The following is a 21,072-nucleotide window of genomic DNA, read 5'->3' on the forward strand; positions in this document are numbered from 1 at the left end:
TCTTTTTTTATACCAAATTATCCAATAATTCAACAAACTATTATCCTTCTGATTTTAAGCCATCAATTTGTTGTGTATTTGTAATGAGACGATGAAACAATTCATTTGGTGTCACCGTCATAACAACTCAATGAGGGAAGCTGTTACTGCAGGACAAAATGGCCCGCAACAAAAATGACACTCCTGCTCTACAGTAGAATATATATTTTTTCTTGTACATTATGTAACCTCATCTTTCCCTATTATTAGGTAAATTCAGCTTTCATTGGGTTGACAAAGTACATGCAAAAAGCCCCGGAAAAGACTCCCTGAAATCCAGTTTATTGTCTGAGTACGGCAACTGATGGAAGGAGTGATCAAATTACACAGATGGGTTCTGTGGCCATTTAGCTTGCAGGGACAATATTGAGCACAATGAAATGACCACAGCCACATCGTTGCGGCTTTTTGACATTCTGCGCATTTCCATGAGAACGCAACAAAACAAAGGGCTATCAGTGAAAACAATCTAATCATTCAGGTCGTATGCTTTTCTTTGCCTCAACCCCCACGGTCTTATAATTGCATTAGTGTCTTCGAGACATATGCCAGCACATATGTTGAAGATCAAAACCAAAGAATGGGAGTGTTCAACGTGACCCAGCTGACCTCACTTTAAATGCCAACCACTGCCTGAATTTCAGTCTGTTGGTTTAATGTTGGGCAGTTTTTCTAGTATCCCTTGAGGCATGACTTTGGCCTTAGTAAGCACATTTCTAAACTGCATTCGCTACACAGCACAACAATGATAGCTTTTTTTTTTTTTCATTTCTATAGCTTTCCACATGATGTATGTCTTTAATTCCAGCTTTTCTTTTTGGGGCAGACAGTGACCGCACCACAAAATGCTAAATTTGCAGTGTACAAATGTCTGTTGTATTTCAGGGTTTAGCATGGACTCCTTGTATGGGACCATGACCATATTGACAAGGTTTTTAAACATGCATCACCCTATTTTCTATAGAACGTGTCTTTGTGGGTCAGGTGGAGTCGATTTCACCTGACTTTAGGCAAGAGCCAGGGTGCATCGTGATCTGGTCACCTGCCAGTTGCGGGGTGTGTAACAGTTCCCGCTCAGATCTGGACAAATTAGATTATTCAGTCAGCCCATAGAAGGCGTGTTTTTGGAATGTGGTAGGGCTGAACGATTTATCGTTTTGGGATCAAAATTGTGATTTTGGACCACACGATTTTGTGATCGTCAAAGCTGTGGGGTTGTTTTTCAGCACTCTTATGCCCTCAAGCTCACCAATCACAAGCAGCTTGCGACTCGTGGGCAGGTCCCGGAGCCCTTTGCTTTTTATTTGTTGAAGTGATTTATTTGCATAAAAGAACAGCCATGTTTTAAATGGCAACATATGAATGAATAGAAGCAGAGAGAAGAATAAATGATACTTTCTGATCCTTTTAACAGGAACTATTTACCTTTTCCATTCAAATAACCCAATCAGAAATACTTCCATTCTGATAGTTTCACTTTAACACTGACCTTTGCTGTGAAGACATACAATTTATACCTTGATATTAATTTACAAATATGTACATTAGTACAAAATGAGTACAAAATTCAACATTTTACTGACAAAAATATTTTTATATACTGTACACTATTACACTTAATGGCATAACTATACATGTATGCAGACATGCTAACCACTAGCGACCACACTGCCGTTTTTTTATGTTAAAAAAAAACAACACAATTACCTTTTTTCTCACGCCGCGATGGCCTCTTACATTATACATTGAGTTTTGGGTGGTACCCACGAGTGGTTGATTGACTGCTGTTGTCTCTGCCTCCCTCAGGTGTACTCTGTCAACAATGAGCCACAAACAAGTGCAGCGCTGGAGTTTGTGGTACCCAAGGACATGGCTGATGGCTTTGTTAACAACAAGAGGGAGTGCTTCAGCTTCAGGTGCTCCTTTTAGAGATTAATTTAAGGCTGAAAAACCTTAAAAGGTCAAGAGTGAAGTTAACTTGGTCAACCATCTTTTGAGTCATACTTAGAGCTAAAACTTTTCCAAGTACTGTATACTTTTGTTCGTTTTTTTTCACGTAACCCACCCAGATTCATAGTCCAACCTATAGCAATGTGCTGTTGTTCGGCAAATGTGATGTCATTTACAGAATGCTGAGTGCCAGTCTGCCATTGTACTGCATTTCCCGTTAACTTCTCTTTGCCATTGTTGTCGAGTTATTCCGTGAGAGGCCTCGGCGCTGTGTGGCGATGCACGGTTCACTTTCAGGCAAACGGTTGTTTGACGGGCCAGAAGAAAAGAACAGGGCACGTAAATGGACCAGAAAATTGGAACGATACAGTTTCATCCTCGCAAAGTGAATGAATTTCATACCGGTGTTGATGAGCGTTCTTTGTTACAAGCACTTAGAAGAACTCCATTTTCTCAACCAGATTTGTAAAAAAAGGTGATGTGATAATCAATGAATAACTCTGGCTATTGTTTATGAAAACATTTGATTCAATGTATAATAAGTGTACATAGATGTAATCCATTACCATAATATTCAAACCAGGATTGCTGTGAACACAACACAGGGTACTAACCACTACACGATCACGGCCCGACTGACCTTAAATCAATGCGCTGATTTATCTACCTGTTTTATGGATAAACGTATTCTCTTGAATTATGATGCATGTGTGCAAACATTTTATACTGTAAACTCAGTTGATTTTTACCAACATCTAACACAATGGTGTCAAAAATATGGCCCGTGGGCCATTACTGGCAGGTCAGGGGAGGGGATCCAATCTGGCTTGTGAGAATAGATCATGAACTGCAGTTTATAACTGTTGTTGGAAATATTGTCCACTGGAGGGCGAACTGAAAACCTTTTATATGACATTCTGAAATTTGACTGTTAGGATTTGACGCAAACATTTCGCACTAATTTTTGTTAAGAAATGTCAGATTATTCTGCAATACGCTAATAATAAATGGGAATATTTCAAAAATGTACTATTGTTAATTTAAACAATGTAATATTTGCACTAAGAAAAGAAAAAATATCAAATTGAAAAATATTTTTTTTGACCCGTCATTATCTGCATGAGGGTGTTTTTTAAAAAAAAGTATCTTATACTGCGGTTGTGAATCAAAACACAATAATAAAAATGTTTCTCAATAGTTCTGTATCTCACTCTATCCATTCATCCATTTTCTAAATCCCTTCATCCTCACAAGGGCCATGGACGTGCTGGAGGCTATCCCAGCTGTCTTCGGGGTACACTCTGAACTGGTTGCCAGCCAATTGCAGGGCACACATAGACGAACAACCATTTGCACTCACAATCACACCTACGGGCAATTTAGAGTAATCAATTAACCTGAATTCTGTGTTTTTGGAATGTGGGAAGAAACTGGAGTACCCGGAGAAAACCCACGCATAACATGCAAACTCCACAACAGGAAGACCGAAGCCGCAATCGAACCCTGCACCTCCGGGTGGACGTCCTAACCAGTTGACCACTTCAATCTCAATCACCATATGGCTAATAAATGGATTTCAAGACAATGAAACATCAATCCTCCCATCCGATTTCTTTAGCACGTGTCCTCATTCGGATGTGCTGCGTTTGAGCATGAGGCGAGTTATACTCTGTACATGAATTACACTTGAGCTTGAAGTAAATAGCAGCAAGACAGCTGGAACTGCCAAAATAAAGAATTGCAAAGTTAAAATTGTTGCTACCCAGGTTGCATATCAGGAATAATCCATCTACCGGCTCTGTCATTGCTGAACCAGAACATCTGGTGGTGAAAGCTGCAGCCTTATATACCCTCTGGGCAGGGCTCACGCCACGCTTCCAAGCCCTAAATTCACAGTTAGGGAGTCAGACAGTAGTGGACATGGAGAGTCTTTGCAAACCACAAGCTCTTATAATAGCTTGCGGAGGTTCCCTTATGCCCTTGTATAAATACAATTTCCACATTTAAGAAACCTGCTGGGCGGATTCCAGTCACATCGCTCTCATTTTTTTTTTTTTTTTTGTGGGATAAAGCAAGATTTGAGACTTCTTCAGAAAACACAATGACTTCTTAATCCATTTTGGAAATAAAATACCAAACTGTTTGAATGTACATGTTTTACAATGTTGTGTGTGTGCCCTTAGATGTTGGTGTTTTTGTCGTAGTAAAAAAAAAAAAAAACTAACAAAAAAAAACATTGAAAACACAATTTCTTCTTTTGTCCAGCTTCCAAAAAGTGTTCGATCAAACAACCAACCAAGAAGAGATATTTGAACACATCGCAAAACCAGTTGCAGACAGGTAAAGTGACATTGCACTCTTGCTTTGATCTGATATTTTCTTTTAAAAGCTTAAACTTGACTGCGGGCTTTTATTTTAGTTTTAATCTTTTTTATTTGAATTCACAAATGATAAAATCCAAGATTCTCCCATCTTTGGCCAGCAACGCTCATCCAGGTTTAAGTCCTGTCACATTAACTTCACCCAGCCCAGCGAACAGGAAATCAGCTAAACTCCGTGTTTTAAAATGCAAATGAAGGATGCCTGATTTTTGGTGTACTTGACATACTTAAACCACTAAGTGGACTCAGCTGGCAAGCAAGATGGAAAGTTCCGCCATTGTGAGTGTCAGAACCTTTACAAGCCACAGCATGGAGGAACACCATAAGCCGTTGCAGAGTGTGTTCACGTTTTCGTCAAAAGCGGCACAGTATCATGAGACAAACTCAACTAAATACAATGTAAGCTTTCCAAAAAATTAAAAAATTAAATTACATTTTTCAAAACTTTTTTTTTCCTGCCATGGCTCTCTAACCCTCACAATTGTCGACCAAATCATTTAGGGATTATCATGAAGTAGAAAAGTGGTGAAAGTTAAAGGCTATCGGATATAAGGTGCAGCAGAGGTCAGATGCCAGGTGGTTACTGTACGGTCCTCTTTGCTTTCCAGACTGTTTTTTTAAAAAAATTGAATGTATGAAGTTATTGCCCGACTAATATGAAAGGAAATTCAACCCAAATTGGTTGGACAAGCAGCAGTTAAATCTTCACCTCCTTAAACCTCTCCACCCCCAAACTTAGTTTGTTCCTGCTTTAATGCCTGCCAAATTTGCAACTTGCTCTCCAGTAGGGAAATCAGCCAGGAGAAGGAGTTTACATGGAATTTCCTGTCATTAAAGTTGGTTGTTGTAATGTAAAAAGGTGTTTCCTCCTCCACAAACATTTAGCTCAGTTTAACTTCAACCGCCCTTCATCAGTGTGACTATAAATTGGAGTGCTTGTTTTTCTACTCTACAATATATAATATGTGCCCTGTGATTGGCTGACAACCAGTCCTGGGTTGAAAAGGCTGGGATAGGCTCCAGCTCACCCATGGTGAGGATATGGGAAGTTCAGAAAATGGAGGTCCATTAGCTATCCCTATTAAGGGTCACGGCAGAGGCTATAACACAACTGCTCTGCATTATAATTTTTTTTTTTTTTGATACTTAGATTAACAACATGTTGAAACTTCCAGGTTGGCTGACTAAGTGGGCCAAGTTGGGGTTTAGGTTGCCTTCATCTGTCATACATTTACTCCTAGTTTACGGCAGCAGGTTAACATCAAGGTAGTCAAAGCCAGACTATTGTAAGTCAATTTGATCTTGGTTTGAGCTGTTAGGCCTCAAATACTACAGCGGAAGCCCACAAATTCACAGATCATTGTCTTCATTTTACATTGGTACCTGACAAATGGGAGCGCAAGCCAAGAAAACGGTAGAGAAGAGCCACATATTGTTTTTACTTCACCAATCATTTGTGTGTGTGCGCGTCTGTGTGTGTGTGTGTGTTTTGGTTGTATTTCTTTTTTTTTCTTTATTTGGCTGTGTTGGTTTGTGCGGCACCTGTGCGTGAGGTGGAAATTACGTTCTCGATATGGATTGGATGCCGCCGACGAGGGACGAACTGGGCCTGCGTGGACCTAATTTACCTGGCAACAGTCAACTAAGGGGAGTACCAGCATATATTTTTTTTCCATTGAAAGTTTAGCTTGACGCTGGTTCCAAAAACTAACCATCATTAATAGTTGATGAGAGGAAGAGTCAATTCTGTAGGTTTGGCAGCACTAACTGTCAACGATCTGATACTGATTTACAGTACATAGCTGCGAAACCTTTCTTTTTGGAGTCTAGCCAGTCTCTCGGGAAGCTGAGGCATAAACAGAAATCAGCATTGCTAAGAGCTCAAACCTCAAAGACAGCTTCGAAGCGGCATCATTTGCAGTGACATGAAATGAAACACTGCACCCTTGCATGTTCTCTTGCTTGTCAATCATAGGAGAAAATCGTTCAAGACGCCAATGTCAGATGAGTCAACTGACATTCTCATAAGTGGTTGGAGTTTTTCCCAAAACTGTGTGAACTTTTTTTTTTTTTTTACTCCATGTGAGTGTTAAGGTACAGACTTTATGCTTACCTTTTGATCAAGGCTTGTGTTTGTGATATTTGGCTAGTTCTTCTTTGTTTGTTGTCAAATATAAAAGCACCTCTGGAATTTGTTTGGTAATTTTACAGTCTAGTTCTAATTGAACTGTGGAAAACTGGGATGAGACATTAGCACAGTACTGTGCTTCACTCTGTTGCTTCAGATTTTCACTGTTGATGTCATTCCCACAATGCTTTCAATGTTTCATTTCACTCTATTGCACCTAAGTACTATTGGTTTCCATTGGCCCCATTCAGAGCCAAACCAAAATGTACCCGTTGAGTGGGTTTTCTTTCACTCACACTTGAAGACTTTTTTCCTTCGTCAGATGTCTGTCGCCATAACGTCTCTCCACTCTAGTACATCCATCTTTTCCTGGGGATTTATATTGTCACATTTAATTTACTCTGACTTTGATCGAGTAGGGCAGGGGTAGGGAGCTCCGGTTCCTCGAGAGCCTTGTCCTGCCTGTTTCAAATCCTTCTCATCTCCAGCACACCTGATTCAAACGATCAGCTCATCAGCAAGTTCTGTTGAAGCCTGAAATGATAAATTGAATCAGGTGTGTTGGAATAGGGAGTTGCCTACCCCTGTAGTAGAGGCTCCGGTATTGAATAAAAGTGCATTACGATGAAGTGGTGATGTCATAGAAATTGCAAATGACCCAATATTAAGATAAACTGTCAGAGATTTTCTCGGACAAAGTTAAAGAAATGACTCGGCACACAGGAAAATTGTCTTCAATATCGGCGGAAGCGGATCTCTGAGAGCGAACGACGGTTAGTTGCTCCGCGATCACACTCGAGCTCCCTTCGCGCCAATTCAGACTTTTATTGTAACATACAAGGAAAACACTGCCCCCGATATTTGCATACCGCACCCCCGGTCCGGCCCCTCGGTAGTGATTGGTTACCCGTTTTAAACATTGAACCACCAGTACGTTGGCGCCTTTTCTGTCTGGTCTACATTGAATTAACATGTTGCAGACTTTGCGGATGGCCAATGTCGCCTGGGCGCGACGGGTGTTCTCAACTCGTCTTTTGTTGTTCAACCGCTGTTCCCGAATTATTCATTCCCCTTTTGTGACCGAGTTTCGCCCTCTCCCCCGTGATCGCCCACCTGCATTGACGTGCTAATTGTGGACTTCAACAGCCCTCCGGCCAGGTAGCCGGCACCTTTATGCACAGGCATTTGGGGGTGCTGGATACGCACCCAAACGTTTCGATGTGTCCAAATTAAAATGAAACTTTAAACATGATACAATTTTGCTCATAGATTCCTCTAACATAAACACAGGTAGATGTAAAACAGGTAGATACTTTTGAAAGCAGCGGTATTGAATAATTTACTACCTCCGCTAAGCCAAAATTGTTTTATCTATTTTACTTCATAAGATTACACAATAATTTAGTTCCTTTTTTTTTGGTAGAAGGGTTCAGCTTGGGCCAAGTAAAACTCCATTACACTTTTGCTGATACTGAGGAATTGAATAATTTCTTTTCATTTCACGAGACTGGCCGGCCTGCAGTCCAGACATATCACGTATCTCCCATTGAAAACGGGTAGCGCATTATTAAGTGTAAATGTTGCAAGTTAAACTGTTTTGAGAAAATAATAATTATCAATGAAATATAAGTTGAACATGATTTCCCAACATTGTACAGTATTCTTTTTTATTTATTTATGTTTTTATTGACGTTTAATTTCCCAACGTCAGTGGAATTGTGGGTCTGGACTACAACCCGTGGGATCCACCTGCATTTGTCATTACCCAGTCTTCCACTGATGCAAGTGTTCTCAGTATCAAGTGTCGGCCAGTATCTTTTGTCTCTGCAGTGTATTGGCCGGCTACAATGGCACCATCTTTGCTTATGGCCAAACAGGCAGTGGGAAGACCTTCACCATCACAGGAGGGGCAGAGCGCTACAGTGATCGTGGCATTATTCCCCGCACACTTTCATACCTCTATGAGCGTTTCATCCAGGTCAGAGCATCAGCACTTACCAATCTCAACTGTGTTGACTCCAATTTTGTCGACTGTTCACACCGGTGAGATCGAGAATTTGTGTTCTAATCTACTTTTCTTTCACAGTTTCTCTCATACGGCGGTTGCGCATCAATTCATGCTCCTCCATCGCTCCCTGTTCTCTATAGGGGTGTTCACACGGCACACATTTGCTCCGGCGCTGCACCGATGTATTTTGTTGCGATATATTTTGCACCGCAGCAAATTGTGTGGAGCGTTCACACGTACAAAGCCGCTGAGCGTGTCTGCACCGGCACAGCGTCGGTGCAGCCCCACTTGCGTTCACACGGCAGTTTCTGCAGCGGAGCAAAACGACAGAAAACAAATGAGCTGTCGTGTTGGTTCTTTTTAAAACGTATACACAACTCAAGCGACTACTGGACAGGCACGTCCTTCTCCTTCTCGGTCTCCGTGCCTTCTGCTCGAGAGTGACCGCCCCCGAAAACGTAAATCAACGATGACTTCAATGACACTCAGAAAAGCAAATACGTAATGCGCCAAACAGAAAATCAAGAGAGGAAATCACAAAATAAATTATATTGGGGGGGGGGGGGCTGTGGACACACAACAAAGGAACAAACTACACTAACAACTCCGAGACAGTCCAGTCTCCTACAAAAGGAAAGATGTTACCAGCCAAGTCTTGTGTCGTTATTAAACAAACACATGACGGAAGTCCGACAGAGCGCGAAAGCAATGCATTCTCGCCGTACGTAAACTCTTCACAAGCATTTGCTCTGGAGCAAATTTAACCCAGTTGTGTTCACACGTGCAAATTTACATCGGTGCTGCTTCGCTAACAAGCATTTGCTCTGGAGCAAAATTTTAAACCACCTCCCCGAGGTGGATCAAATTTGGTCCGGTGTAAGCCTTTTTCCGGGGCTACGCCGGAGCTAATTTGCACGTGTGAACGCTCTACTGGGGCAGCCCCGGCGTAGCACCGGACCAAACCTTGCCGTGTGAACACCCCTTATGTCTCTTTTCTTTCACATTGGCTGTCGCATTATCATGTAATTTTTTTCAGCACATTTGTTTTTTGTTTGTTTGGTTTGTTTATTGAACATAAAACATATACAGTAATAATTTGACAGAAAATAAGGTCGATAAAATAGTAAAAAGAAAGAAATCAGTCTTCATTCAACAGTTATTATGTTCAAGGGAGTAGGAAGAAGTAGAAAACTTATCTAGTCCTACCCCGTTATGTGTTTATATCTAATAAATCATTTTTATATCAATCAGAAAAGAAAAAAAGTAAGAAGAAAAAAGTCTCCATTAAGGCTCATACTTTACCCGTAACCGTGATATTTTTACAACTTTTGGTTTGTATCGGGATTAGATACATCCACACCCTGGCACTCTTGTGTCAATTTTCTCTTGTATTCATAATGGATATTTCAATACCTTTCTCTATTTATCAACTTAGTTCTGATTTATCATTATATTTAATGTTTAGAATTTATCATTTTAACTCTGATTGATGTAGGTTGTTTGTACAATTTTTTTGAATTAGTTTTTGAACTCAGCAAGCGATTTACTCATTTTCAGGTCCGTTTCGAAATTATTCCACAGATTAACACCTTTGATAGATACACTTCTTTGCTTGATGTTTGTTCTTGTTTTGAGTTTTTTGAATAAGTTGGTACCTCTTAAATCATAGCTGCTTTCTCGAATTTCGAAAAACTTCAGAATGTTTTGGCAGAGCAGGTTATTGTGTGCTTTGTACATTAATTGGGCGATTTTAAAGTCAACCAGGTGATAAGATTTCATCGTATTTAATTTGATAAATTGTGGATTTGTGGGTTCCGTATATTTTGATTTATTAATAATTCGAATTGCTTTTTTTTTGTAGTTTTAGAATAGGGAGTGTGTTTGTTTTGTAGGCATTTCCCCATATTTCCACACAGTAGGTCATATATAGTAATAATAATGAAGTGTATAATGTGCACAAAGATCTCTTATTTAGCACTTCCTTGGTTTTGTAGAGGATCCCTACGGTTTTGGCTATTTTTCTTTTTACGTTATCGATATGTGGCTTCCAACATAGTTTTGAGTCTATTACTAATTCGAGAAACTTGGTTTCATACGCTCTTTCTATCTCAATTGAGTTTACCATAATTTTAGCTTGGTGTTTGATTGGTCTTGTGCCAAAAACAATTAACTTCGATTTTTTCAGGTTAAGTGACAATTTATTTCTGTCGAACCAATTTTTTAATTTGTTTAATTAAATATTCAAAAATCATGCACACATCCACTTTCATGTTCCAGTCCTAACAAAGTTGAATCACAGTTGTCTATTATAGGGCAGAGCTCAGTGTAGATCAGTTATAACACCCTGCTGATTTTTAAATGATCTTTAGACTTTCAGGCAATAAAGTGAAAGGGAGAACATGATTCATTTCAAAAGATGCCAGAATCCAAGATGTTGAGAGGTAGCCGAGGTCAGAGGTCAGGTCTGTACCTATTTTTTCAGTGCTCTTGAAACTGATTTCATGAACTGATACATAATAGTAATTAATTCACAGCACTAATTCACTTGCAACTGCCCAACGTATAACACTTTTTCGTTTAATTCATTCAGTCAGCTTTTAATATATGCATTCTGCCCCACAGGACAGCAGTACAGTGTATCGTACTCACATATCATACCTGGAGATTTACAACGAAATGGGTTATGACCTCCTGGATTCCAGACATGAAGCATCTCGACTGGAGGACCTACCGTCAGTATGCTTTTCAGAACTTTTTTTGATGACAGATATAAAGTGAGATTTTACAATTGTACCTTTTTTGGCTGCCCCCTGCTCTGTCTGCTCTGGCTCTTCAAGGCCTGTACAAACCAGAAGGGTCTCTGTCGAGGAAAAAATCTTGGCGGCAAAAACTTGAGTCTTGTGACCAAGTGAATTTTCACTATCTTGGTGTGGCAGGTTTTAATCCAGTTGAGAGGTAGAAATATTAACCAAAAATGCAGGAAAATGTAAAGTCCTGAGTGAACTTCTGCCGGTCCATTTTCTTTCATGCTTGTTATTCGGGATGTCACGATCCGATCACAGTGATCAGAAATCAGGGCCAATCACGTGGATTTCATGGATTTTTAAAGGTCAATCCAAAGCTATAAATAGTATATGTATACAGGTATGACAAAATATATTACAAAAGTCGCTGATGGTGTAGTGGTACGCACGCCCGACTTGTGTGTGGGCAATGTGGGATCGGTTTCCACTCAGTGACGGTGTGAATGTGGGTCTGAATAGTCGTTTGTCTCCGTATGTGCCCTGCGACTGACTGCCGACCAGTTCAGGGTCTGCCTTCCGCCCGAAGTCAGCTGGGATAGGCTCCAGCAACTCCCCGCGACCCTGTTCAGGATAAGTGGTGTTGAAAATGGATGGAGGAAATATATTACAAAATGCTATGTTGTTTTTTTGCATTCAGACTGAGAGTAAGAGCACCACACGCACGCACACACACACAGGATTGTCCGCCTGTACACAGAGCTCTTCTGTACGCTGCAGCTGAACGGAAATTGTATTTGGAACAAGGAGACACAAACATTCATTTTGATGCGCACTTTTTTTTTTCTTAGTGTTTTGCCAAGATATCAGATCAGGACTCAATACCATACAGACTTGGGAACCAAAAATCTGAAGAAAAAAAAAAGATGTGGACATCTCTACTTAATAACATTGACTACCAGAAGACTGAATATGCTCAGCAGAACTATTTAATTGATACCATAAAGATCAATTACACGTCCGTGGAGCCTTCTCTGCCAGATGCTGAATAAGGTCAGCGCTGTCCAAAGTGGTTCCCGTTCTTATACTATCGTAGCCACTCCCACACACAGCTGTGTGACTCCACGGTCTTAGCTGGATTCACTTGGTATGTGTTAAAAAGTGCCAAGGGAAGGCCAAGTCGAAGCAAGTTGAAAGGTCACGGTGATATAATGGCTATAGCTGAAGTCACCTATCTGATTTGTGTGCCGAATAGGCCTTAGTCTGACAATGACATGACCGATAGTGGTTGGCAGATCTATTTTAACAGTGAAAAGACAAATCACCAACAGTTCCATCATTGTCTGAAACGTGTGGGTGTAAGTGAGACTTATTCCTCCACTGCCATTGAAGAGACTGGAATCTATTGTGTGGTGAAAATGGAAACTGTCGTATTTGCCAGTCTGATACGGACTGCCAACAGGAAGAACACTATTCAATCGCAATTTAATGCGGTCAAATTCGTGACAGATTTTGCACTGAGAAGGAGAAAAAGGTTTATGTGAAGAAATGCTTTTTCACAGCTTGTTAGAGGCACTGTTTGTAGTCTAGTTCTATATTTTTTTGTCTTCAACCATTAATTTTTTTCTGTTTACCTCTGTTGCTTTACTCCAGTGGTTCTCACTCTGGGTTCGATCGAACCCCAGGGGTTCGGTGAATCGGTCTCAGGGGTTCGACGGAGCCTCTGCCTTGGAGGTTAAGACTTACCCGACTCAACATGCCAATTAATTATGACACGCCTGCCGCAGATGATCACAATACATCGCTTGTCCAATCAGTGGTGTGGGAAATGTAGTTGGCTCAGTCGTCAATGAGTGACTGTCGTGATAGTACGTCATGTGATTTTTTTTTATTTAGGATTTTTTCATGCATCACGGAAAGTGAGGGGTGTCATTGTCCTATCTGCATGCTTTGTCATGCCAAATTGAGCAACTCAAAACTGAAGGAATGCTTCTTGAATCATATTTTATTTTTCACTAATGAAGGGTTCGGTGAATGCGCATATGAACTGGTTGAGTTCGGGACCTCAAACAAGGATAAGAACCACTGCTGTACTCTCTGCCTCTCCCTCTACCTCATCTGTCCCATTTGACTTTCTTTGTCTTGTTTGAGGTGGGGGGGGGGGGGGTTCTGTCACAGGCAATACATCAGCTAAATAGATATTAGTCTTTTATGCAATCAATTTGCTCTTTGTCCTGTATTCTGGCAGCATTTCAATTTGAGGCACTTCTGTATTTTGCAGATGATTTTGCTCAAGGTTTAGATACCCACAAATCATAGTCTTCCAGAAATAGCCAGTGCCCGACCTTAACCATGTTGTGGCTACACTTGCTGATTCAAGGAGAAACTGTGGCACTGTTGGTCTGCCTTTCTGTTCCACTTCCCATGTCTCGTGACATCAGTGCACTCTCATATCCTCCTGTGCAGCATTCCACTACCACAGGACAGACAAAATGTCTCCAAATATGTAGCATATTAAATTGATTGTTTTGTTGTTGTTTTTTTCATCCATCTATCCATCCATCCATCCATTTTCTGATCCGCTTAATCCTCAGAAGGGTCGCGGTGGGTGCTGGAGCCGATCCCAGCCGCCTTCAGGCAGTCGGCGGGGAACATCCTGAACAGGTTGCCAGCCAATTGCAGGGCACATAGAGACGAATAACCATTCCCTCTCACACTCACACCGTTCAATCAGCCTGCCACGCATGTTTTTGGAATGTGGGAGGAAACCGGAGTACCCGGAGAAAACCCACGCAGGCCCGGGGAGGACATGCAAAGTCCACACAGGGAGGCCGGAGCTGGAATTGAACCCGGTACCTCTGCACTGTGAGGTCGACGGGCTAACCACTGGACCAACGGGCCAACCCACATTCTTCCTGAATAATTATAATTTGTATTACTACATGTGTAATGCAGGTGATGGATGTCAATGGTCCGGGCACTGCGTTGGCTGGTTTCAGCTTGTCTCTCATGCTTTGTTGTGTTTTATTTCAAGTACATTTATATTTGTGCGTTTTCTGAAAACAATATGGGGGTTTTTTTCTATTCGCAGAAAAGTAATTATCATGGAAGACACTGACCAGAACATCCATCTCAGGAACCTTTCATTGCAGCAATCTGCAAATGAAGAGGAGGCTCTCAATCTATTGTTCTTGGGCGACACCAATAGAATGATTGCTGAAGTAAGTGGGGGTGTGGCCAATGAGGAATGTTGTACAGATATCATACGCAGACTAATTAATAACACTTGTTTGAAAATCAAATTCTGTTGAGGTAGATTTTTATGCTGGTTGGAACTAAAATTGGACCTCGACAGACCGCAGAAGGTGGAGGAAAATATTTATATTCCTGAAATTGGATTATCTTTACTCTCCACAGTGTTATTAAGATAAATTGTGTTATTATTTCAACTGTAAATATATTAGTGTCTTTTCATATCTAGAAAAGCTTAATAATAATTATGGTAGTTGTAGTGGTAGTACCCATGACACACCTCCCCTATTTTTTGGACAGCTGACTTCTAATCCTGTTCACCCTCACCCCACCTCTTTTCTAAAAATATCATTTGCCATGTCAAAAGTTGTTTTCCGTATTTGCCGCGGGTCGCTAAAAAATGTGACCCTCTAATAGGCAAATTATGACTTCATCTCAGGAGACATACATTTTTTTTCATGGGCTACCTGCCTACCAATCAAATGTGAAATGAACCAAGTTCATTTATGTCCTCTGCCTATTTCGCAAACGTGATGTAAATGTGTGAGCCATTGCTCCATCTGACCAACCCACCAATGCACACTGCGGCCAAGTGCACATGCCCATCTGAGTGCATGACTCCCACCCAAAGCCTTCTTGCTTGCTGCGTTTTCAGAATTTTTAGATCTCCTGCTTTGTGTGATGAGTAGGACACGTTGGACTTGAGTCACATGGCATCCAGACCTGCAGAGGCTGCACTGACCGCGGGGGAGAGGCTGGTGGGCATAAGGCTCACAGGCGGTTTAATTTTTTTATTTGGATTATTCACTGAAGCATATCCATTTAACAAAACATGTGCAAAATGCAATGGAAATGAATTGTGTTCAGAAGAAAGAATTGTGTTGTAAATAAAAATGGTTTTGTGTCTCTTTTCATGGTTACTGGTATGAACAATGTCCCATTTGTTTTTTATTCACCTTGTGGACATGGTGCTGTGATATTGTCAATGAAAACAAATGCTCTGTTTTTATATCAGTGTGATGATCAAGCAGCTTGGGGTGCCACCCACACAGAACCTTTTTGTGAACTCACCCTCACGGGGACCTCTTGACAAGAACGTTTCACTTGAGCCTGAAGCGAACAAACAACATCCGCACTGTCAATTTGTCACTGCCAAATTTATCCCAGAAGTCTTTGCTCCACACAGAGCACGATTCCAACAAATTTTCACAAACGATCTTCTTTCAATCTCTGCCATATGGACATACTCAGCAAGGTGTGAGCTCATTCATGTATGTCTACACTACTGTTTCATTGGAAATAAAATTCACCTTAACTATGGTACTTCTCACCTTTCTTTTGACCTCATCCGAATATTTCCCTTCACCTTTCTATGTCACTGATTACCTCCCTTTTCCTCTTCTTCCTGTCCTTACTTCAACTTTTTGGGGCAAAGAAGCTGATCCCAATTTCACCTTGTTTGGGCTGTTGTAGCGACTGATTGCTGAGTTTCACTCACACAGTGTGTGGTCAACACCGGTTACATCAACATACCTGTCAACCTTTCGGAGCGCCAACCTGTATAAACTACCAAAAAAATCCTTATAAAGAGCAAAAAATCCTTATAACATATGTCAAAATAACGGCAGAAAAAAACCCACGAAATCTTCAATGATATTTATTGTAGATCTCCATAATACACGTGATTTACTGGAAAGTTACCGGAAATGAAAGCATTCGAGTAGACTAGCACCATTCTGGACAAAAGCAAACGGAATTACCTGTTAGGGGGAAAAAAAAACCCGGAAATTTTCAGAATCCGTATGATTTGTGCGATACGGCCATATACGTAAGATTCACCACAAAATCCGTATGTACTATGGCTAAACCGTATGAGTTGACAGGTATGCATCAACAATGTGTTGATCAACATGTGGTTCACTCACAACAAAAGAAAGCTCCACATTTCTTCAATACTGATCCAATCCTTTCTGCTTTTGCAAAATTATGATGATGAGTCTATTTTAATTTTCTAACACAATACGGGTAATATATTATAGTCAAATGTAGGCTTACTGCTCTGTGTGAGACACAGACATGGTGGCTTGGTGGGCAACTGGTTAGCGTGTCGGCCTCACACTGCATATGTGCAGGGTTCGATTCCGGCTCCAGCCTTCCTGTGTGGAGTTTGCATGTTCTCCCTTGTGCCTTCGTGGGTTTTGTCTGGGTACTCTGGTTTCTTCCCACATTCCAAAACCATGCATGGCAGGTTAATGGAACACTCTAAATTGTCCCGAGGTGTGAATGTGAGCGCGGCTGGTTGTTCGTCTATGTGTGTCCTGCGATTGGCTGGCAACAAATTCAGAGTGTACCCCGCCTGCTGCCCGAAGACAGCTGGGATAGCTTCTAGCACACCCGCGAATGTGAGGATAAGCCGATTAGAAAATGAATGGATGGATTAGGTGGCACATCTGGGGACAAACATTAGCAGAGAGAAGGAAAATTTGGACGAACAATAGAGATGATAGCTTTATCTTGCGCTGTCTTAACCCCAATTGACAGGTGAGGGGTCATAACACAATTTCATCATCAATGTCCTGCATTATTTTTTGTACTGTTGTTGTCAAGATAGGACAAATACAGTACAATACATGCTGATTTATATAGCGCTTTCACAAGGGCGGCAGGTCTTTGTCAGGAAGTTGTCACTTGCTCATCATATTCAGCATTTGTTATCACACAGTGTCAGGGTAATGTCTTCCTTTTGAGTACAACTGAATTCTAATTCTAATTCTTCTCATGGTCTCACCACCCGTGGGAGGTGTCAAAGGGGTCGGGTGCAATGCGAGCTGGGCGGCAGCCAAAGGCGGGGACCCTGGCGGTCCGATCCTCGGCTGCAGAAGCTAGCTCTTGGGACATGGAATGTCACCTCTCTGGCAGGGAAGGAGCCCGAGCTGGTGTGTGAGGCAGAGAAGTTCCGACTGGATATAGTCGGACTTGCCTCCACACACAGCCTGGGTTCTGGTACTAGTTCTCTCGAGAGGGGTTGGACTCTCTTCCACTCTGGAGTTCATGGTGAGAGGCGCAGAGCAGGTGTGGGCATGCTCATTGCCCCCCGGCTCAGTGCCTGTACATTGGGGTTCACACCGGTAGACGAGAGGGTTGCCTCCCTCCGCCTTCGGGTGGGGGGACGGGTCCTGACTGTTGTTTGTGCATATGCACCAAACAGCAGCTCAGCATATCCACCCTTTTTGGAGTCCTTGGAGGGTGTGCTGGAGAGTACTCCTGCTGGGGACTCCCTTGTTCTACTGGGGGACTTCAATGCTCACGTGGGCAATGACAGTGAGACCTGGAGGGGCGTGATTGGGAGGAACGGCCCCCCCGATCAGAACTCGAGTGGTGTTTTGTTATTGGACTTCTGTGCTCGTCATTGACTGTCCATAACAAACACCTTGTTCAAACATAAGGGTGTCCATATGTGCACTTGGCACCAGGACACCCTAGGCCGTAGTTCGATGATCGACCTTGTGGTTGTATCATCGGATTTGCGGCCGCATGTTTTGGACACTCGGGTGAAGAGAGGGGCGGAGCTGTAGACTGATCACCACCTGGTGGTGAGTAGGCTCCGATGGTGGGGGAAGATGCCGGTCTGTCCTGGCAGACCCAAACGTATTGTGAGGGTTTGTTGAGAGCGTCTGGCGAAATCCCCTGTCAGAAGGAGTTTCAACTCCCACCTCCGACAGAGCTTTTCCCATGTTCCGGGGGAGACGGGGGACATTGAGTCCGAGTGGACCATGTTCCATGCCTCTATTGTTGAGGCGGCCAATCTGAGTTGTGGCCGTAAGGTGGTTGGTGCCTGTCGTGGCGGCAACCCTCGTACTCGCTGGTGGACACCAGCAGTAAGGGATGCCGTCAAGCTGAAGAAGGAGTCCAATCGAGCCTTTATGGCCTGTGGGACCCCAGAGGCAGCTGACGGGTATCGACTGGCCAAGCGGAACGCAGCTTCGGTGGTCGCCGAGGCAAAACCCTGAGCGTGGGAAGAGTTCGGTGGTGGAAGCCATGGAAGCCGACTTCCGGACGACTTCGAGGAAATTCTGGTCCACCATCCGACGTCTCAGGAGGGGGAAGCTGTGCACCACTAACACTGTGTACAGTGGGGATGGGGCACTGCTGACTTCGACTCGGGACGTTGTGAACCGGTGGGCAGAGTACTTCGAAGACCTCCTCAACTCCACCAACACGTCTTCCTTGGAGGAAGTAGAGTCTGAGGACCCTGAGGTGGGCTCTCCTATCTCTGTGGTTGAAGTCATCGATGTGGTTAAAAAGCTCCTCGGTGGCAAGGCCCCAGGGGTGGATGAGATCCGCCCGGAGTTCCTCAAGGCTCTGGATGTTGTGGGGCTGTCCTGGTTGACACGCCTCTGCAACATCGCGTGGTCAATGGGGAGAGTGCCTCTGGTTTGGCAGACCGGGGTGGTAGTCCCTCTTTTTAAAAAGGGGGACCGGAGGGTGTGTTCCAACTACAGAGCGATCACACTCCTCAGCCTCCCTGGTAAGGTCTATTCAGGAAGTCAGGAAGTCGAGCCTCAGATTGAGGAGGAGCAGTGTGGTTTTCGTCCTGGCCGTGGAACAGTGGACCAGCTCTACACCCTTAGCAGGGTCCTCGAGGGTATGTGGGAATTCGCCCAACCAGTCTACAGCGAGAGAGCGAGAGATCGACAGGCGGATCGGTGCAGCGTCTGCTGTGATGCGGACGTTGTATCGGTCTGTCGTGGTGAAGAAGGAGCTGAGCCAAAGGGCGAAGCTCTCAATTTACCGGTCGATCTACGTTCCAACCCTCATCTATGGTCACGAGCTATGGGTCGTGACGGAAAGAACGAGATCCCGGATACAAGCGGCCGAAATGAGTTTTCTCCGTAGGGTGTCCGGGCTCTCCCTTAGAGATAAGGTGAGAAGCTCGGTCATCCGGGAGGGGCTCAGAGTCGAGCCGCTTCTCCTCCACATCGAGAGGAGCCAGATGAGGTGGCTTGGGCATCTGATTCGGATGCCTCCTGAACGCCTCCCTGGTGAGGTGTTCCGGGCATGTCCCACCGGGAGGAGACCCCGAGGAAGACCCAGGACACGCTGGAGTGACTATGTCACCCAGCTGGCCTGGGAACGCCTCGGGATCCCCCAGGGAGAGCTGGAAGAAGTAGCTAGGGAGAGGGAAGTCTGGGCTTCCCTGCTAAAGCTGTTGCCCCCGCGACCCGGCCCCGGATAAGCGGTAGAAGATGGATGGATGGATGAATTCTAATTCAAATTAAGCACATATTGGAGTAACTGCTGCCTGGCTAGATCGTTTTTTCATTGACCACCATGCGTATGTTTCACATCTTGCTTTTGTTAATAAAGCTTGTTTGTTCAGAATGAATCACCCTCTATTTTTGTCTCCATCGTGTCACAGCCCACTGTAACTTCTGCTACACTGGTGACCATTTTAGAATCCACCTCAACTTTTGCAAAGCTGCCACCATCTGTTTACCTCTCATTGTTTCCATATGCTGCAACATATGTTTTACTCAGCAGATGCAAGAAAAATAAGGATGAAAAGAAACACATCTGTTGTTTGAATGAATCACAGATGGAAAACAATTGTTTTTTTTTTGTTTCCACTTCAACCCCAAAACTGTTGTTGATTCAAAACATGATGATGTTGGTACTTATTGTCCTTTCTTTTCCAATCTTCAGACTCCCATGAACCAGGCCTCTACACGGTCCCACTGTATATTCACCGTGCACTTGTGTAGGCGTGAGCCAGGCTCTGCTACACTACGGCGCTCCAAGCTCCACCTGGTGGACCTGGCTGGGTCGGATCGCGTCAGCAAGACGGGCCTAAATGGGCAGTTGCTCACTGAGGCCAAATACATCAACCTCTCCCTCCATTACTTAGAACAGGTAGTTTCCTAATAAACTGTCATTTTTTTCATTTACAACAGCACAAAACGTTGTGACCGAATGTGCGGCATTAACAGTGTAACATTTGACACAACAACCTCGACTCTAAATTTCCCTTTCACCCATATTCTTGATTCTATCTATGTTCAGACGGATCTTTAAATTCCTCCTGAATTCAACTTGTTCAGATTAACAGAGCAATTTTGGGCAATTTTATGCCCAGCTGTGTCTGAACAGTTTTTCTGTGCCTCTGTGCACAAAACTAGTCCCTAAAGATAGCACTGGATGAGTTCAGTTGAATAACTGGCAAAAGTAGCTTCAACTTCATCCATATATTTTTCTTGATGAATGAACATGGGGTCCAAACATGCCAGTGGCAGGCAAACTGCAAGCTCTCTCCTTGCGAATTATGTCGTTGGCTGTGCCTGTGACATGGGCAGACTAGGAGAGATTGGAGCTCACCTTGCACCCCCGATCATGCATCCGAATGTGAACCCCCCACCCAATCGTGAGGGTGGGGGCATATTTTTAAGATAATAATTACAATTCATTCAATTAATTCAATGATTTCTGTAATGATTCAGAGGAAGTGGCCCAGGCTGGTGGCATATTTATGAATGCAATCCACTGACATCCACCACACACGTCGGCCGAGCACTGAAT

General features: G+C 43.1%; 1 protein-coding gene across 3 annotated transcripts in view; it reads left to right on the forward strand.

Moving 5' to 3' along the window:
* The window catches only part of kif6 (kinesin family member 6), a 58,951-nt gene that overhangs the window by 785 nt on the left and 37,094 nt on the right, over nt 1–21,072 (forward strand). The window contains exons 2-7 of one of the 3 annotated variants that reach the window (XM_086128136.1): nt 1,846–1,955; nt 4,255–4,329; nt 8,329–8,476; nt 11,129–11,238; nt 14,339–14,468; nt 20,203–20,409. In XM_086128136.1, coding sequence (XP_085984262.1) covers nt 1,846–1,955; nt 4,255–4,329; nt 8,329–8,476; nt 11,129–11,238; nt 14,339–14,468; nt 20,203–20,409 — 780 coding nt within the window. Of the gene's footprint in view, nt 1–1,845; nt 1,956–4,254; nt 4,330–5,588; nt 8,477–10,751; nt 10,969–11,128; nt 11,239–14,338; nt 14,469–20,202; nt 20,410–21,072 lie in introns of those variants that run through there. The other 2 variants (XM_086128135.1, XM_086128134.1) reach the window with 2 other exon arrangements.

This window comes from Hippocampus guttulatus, chromosome 13 (genome assembly GCF_054856545.1).
Source record: "Hippocampus guttulatus isolate MCC_2025c chromosome 13, RoL_Hgut_1.0, whole genome shotgun sequence".
NCBI classification, from domain to species: domain Eukaryota; kingdom Metazoa; phylum Chordata; class Actinopteri; order Syngnathiformes; family Syngnathidae; genus Hippocampus; species Hippocampus guttulatus.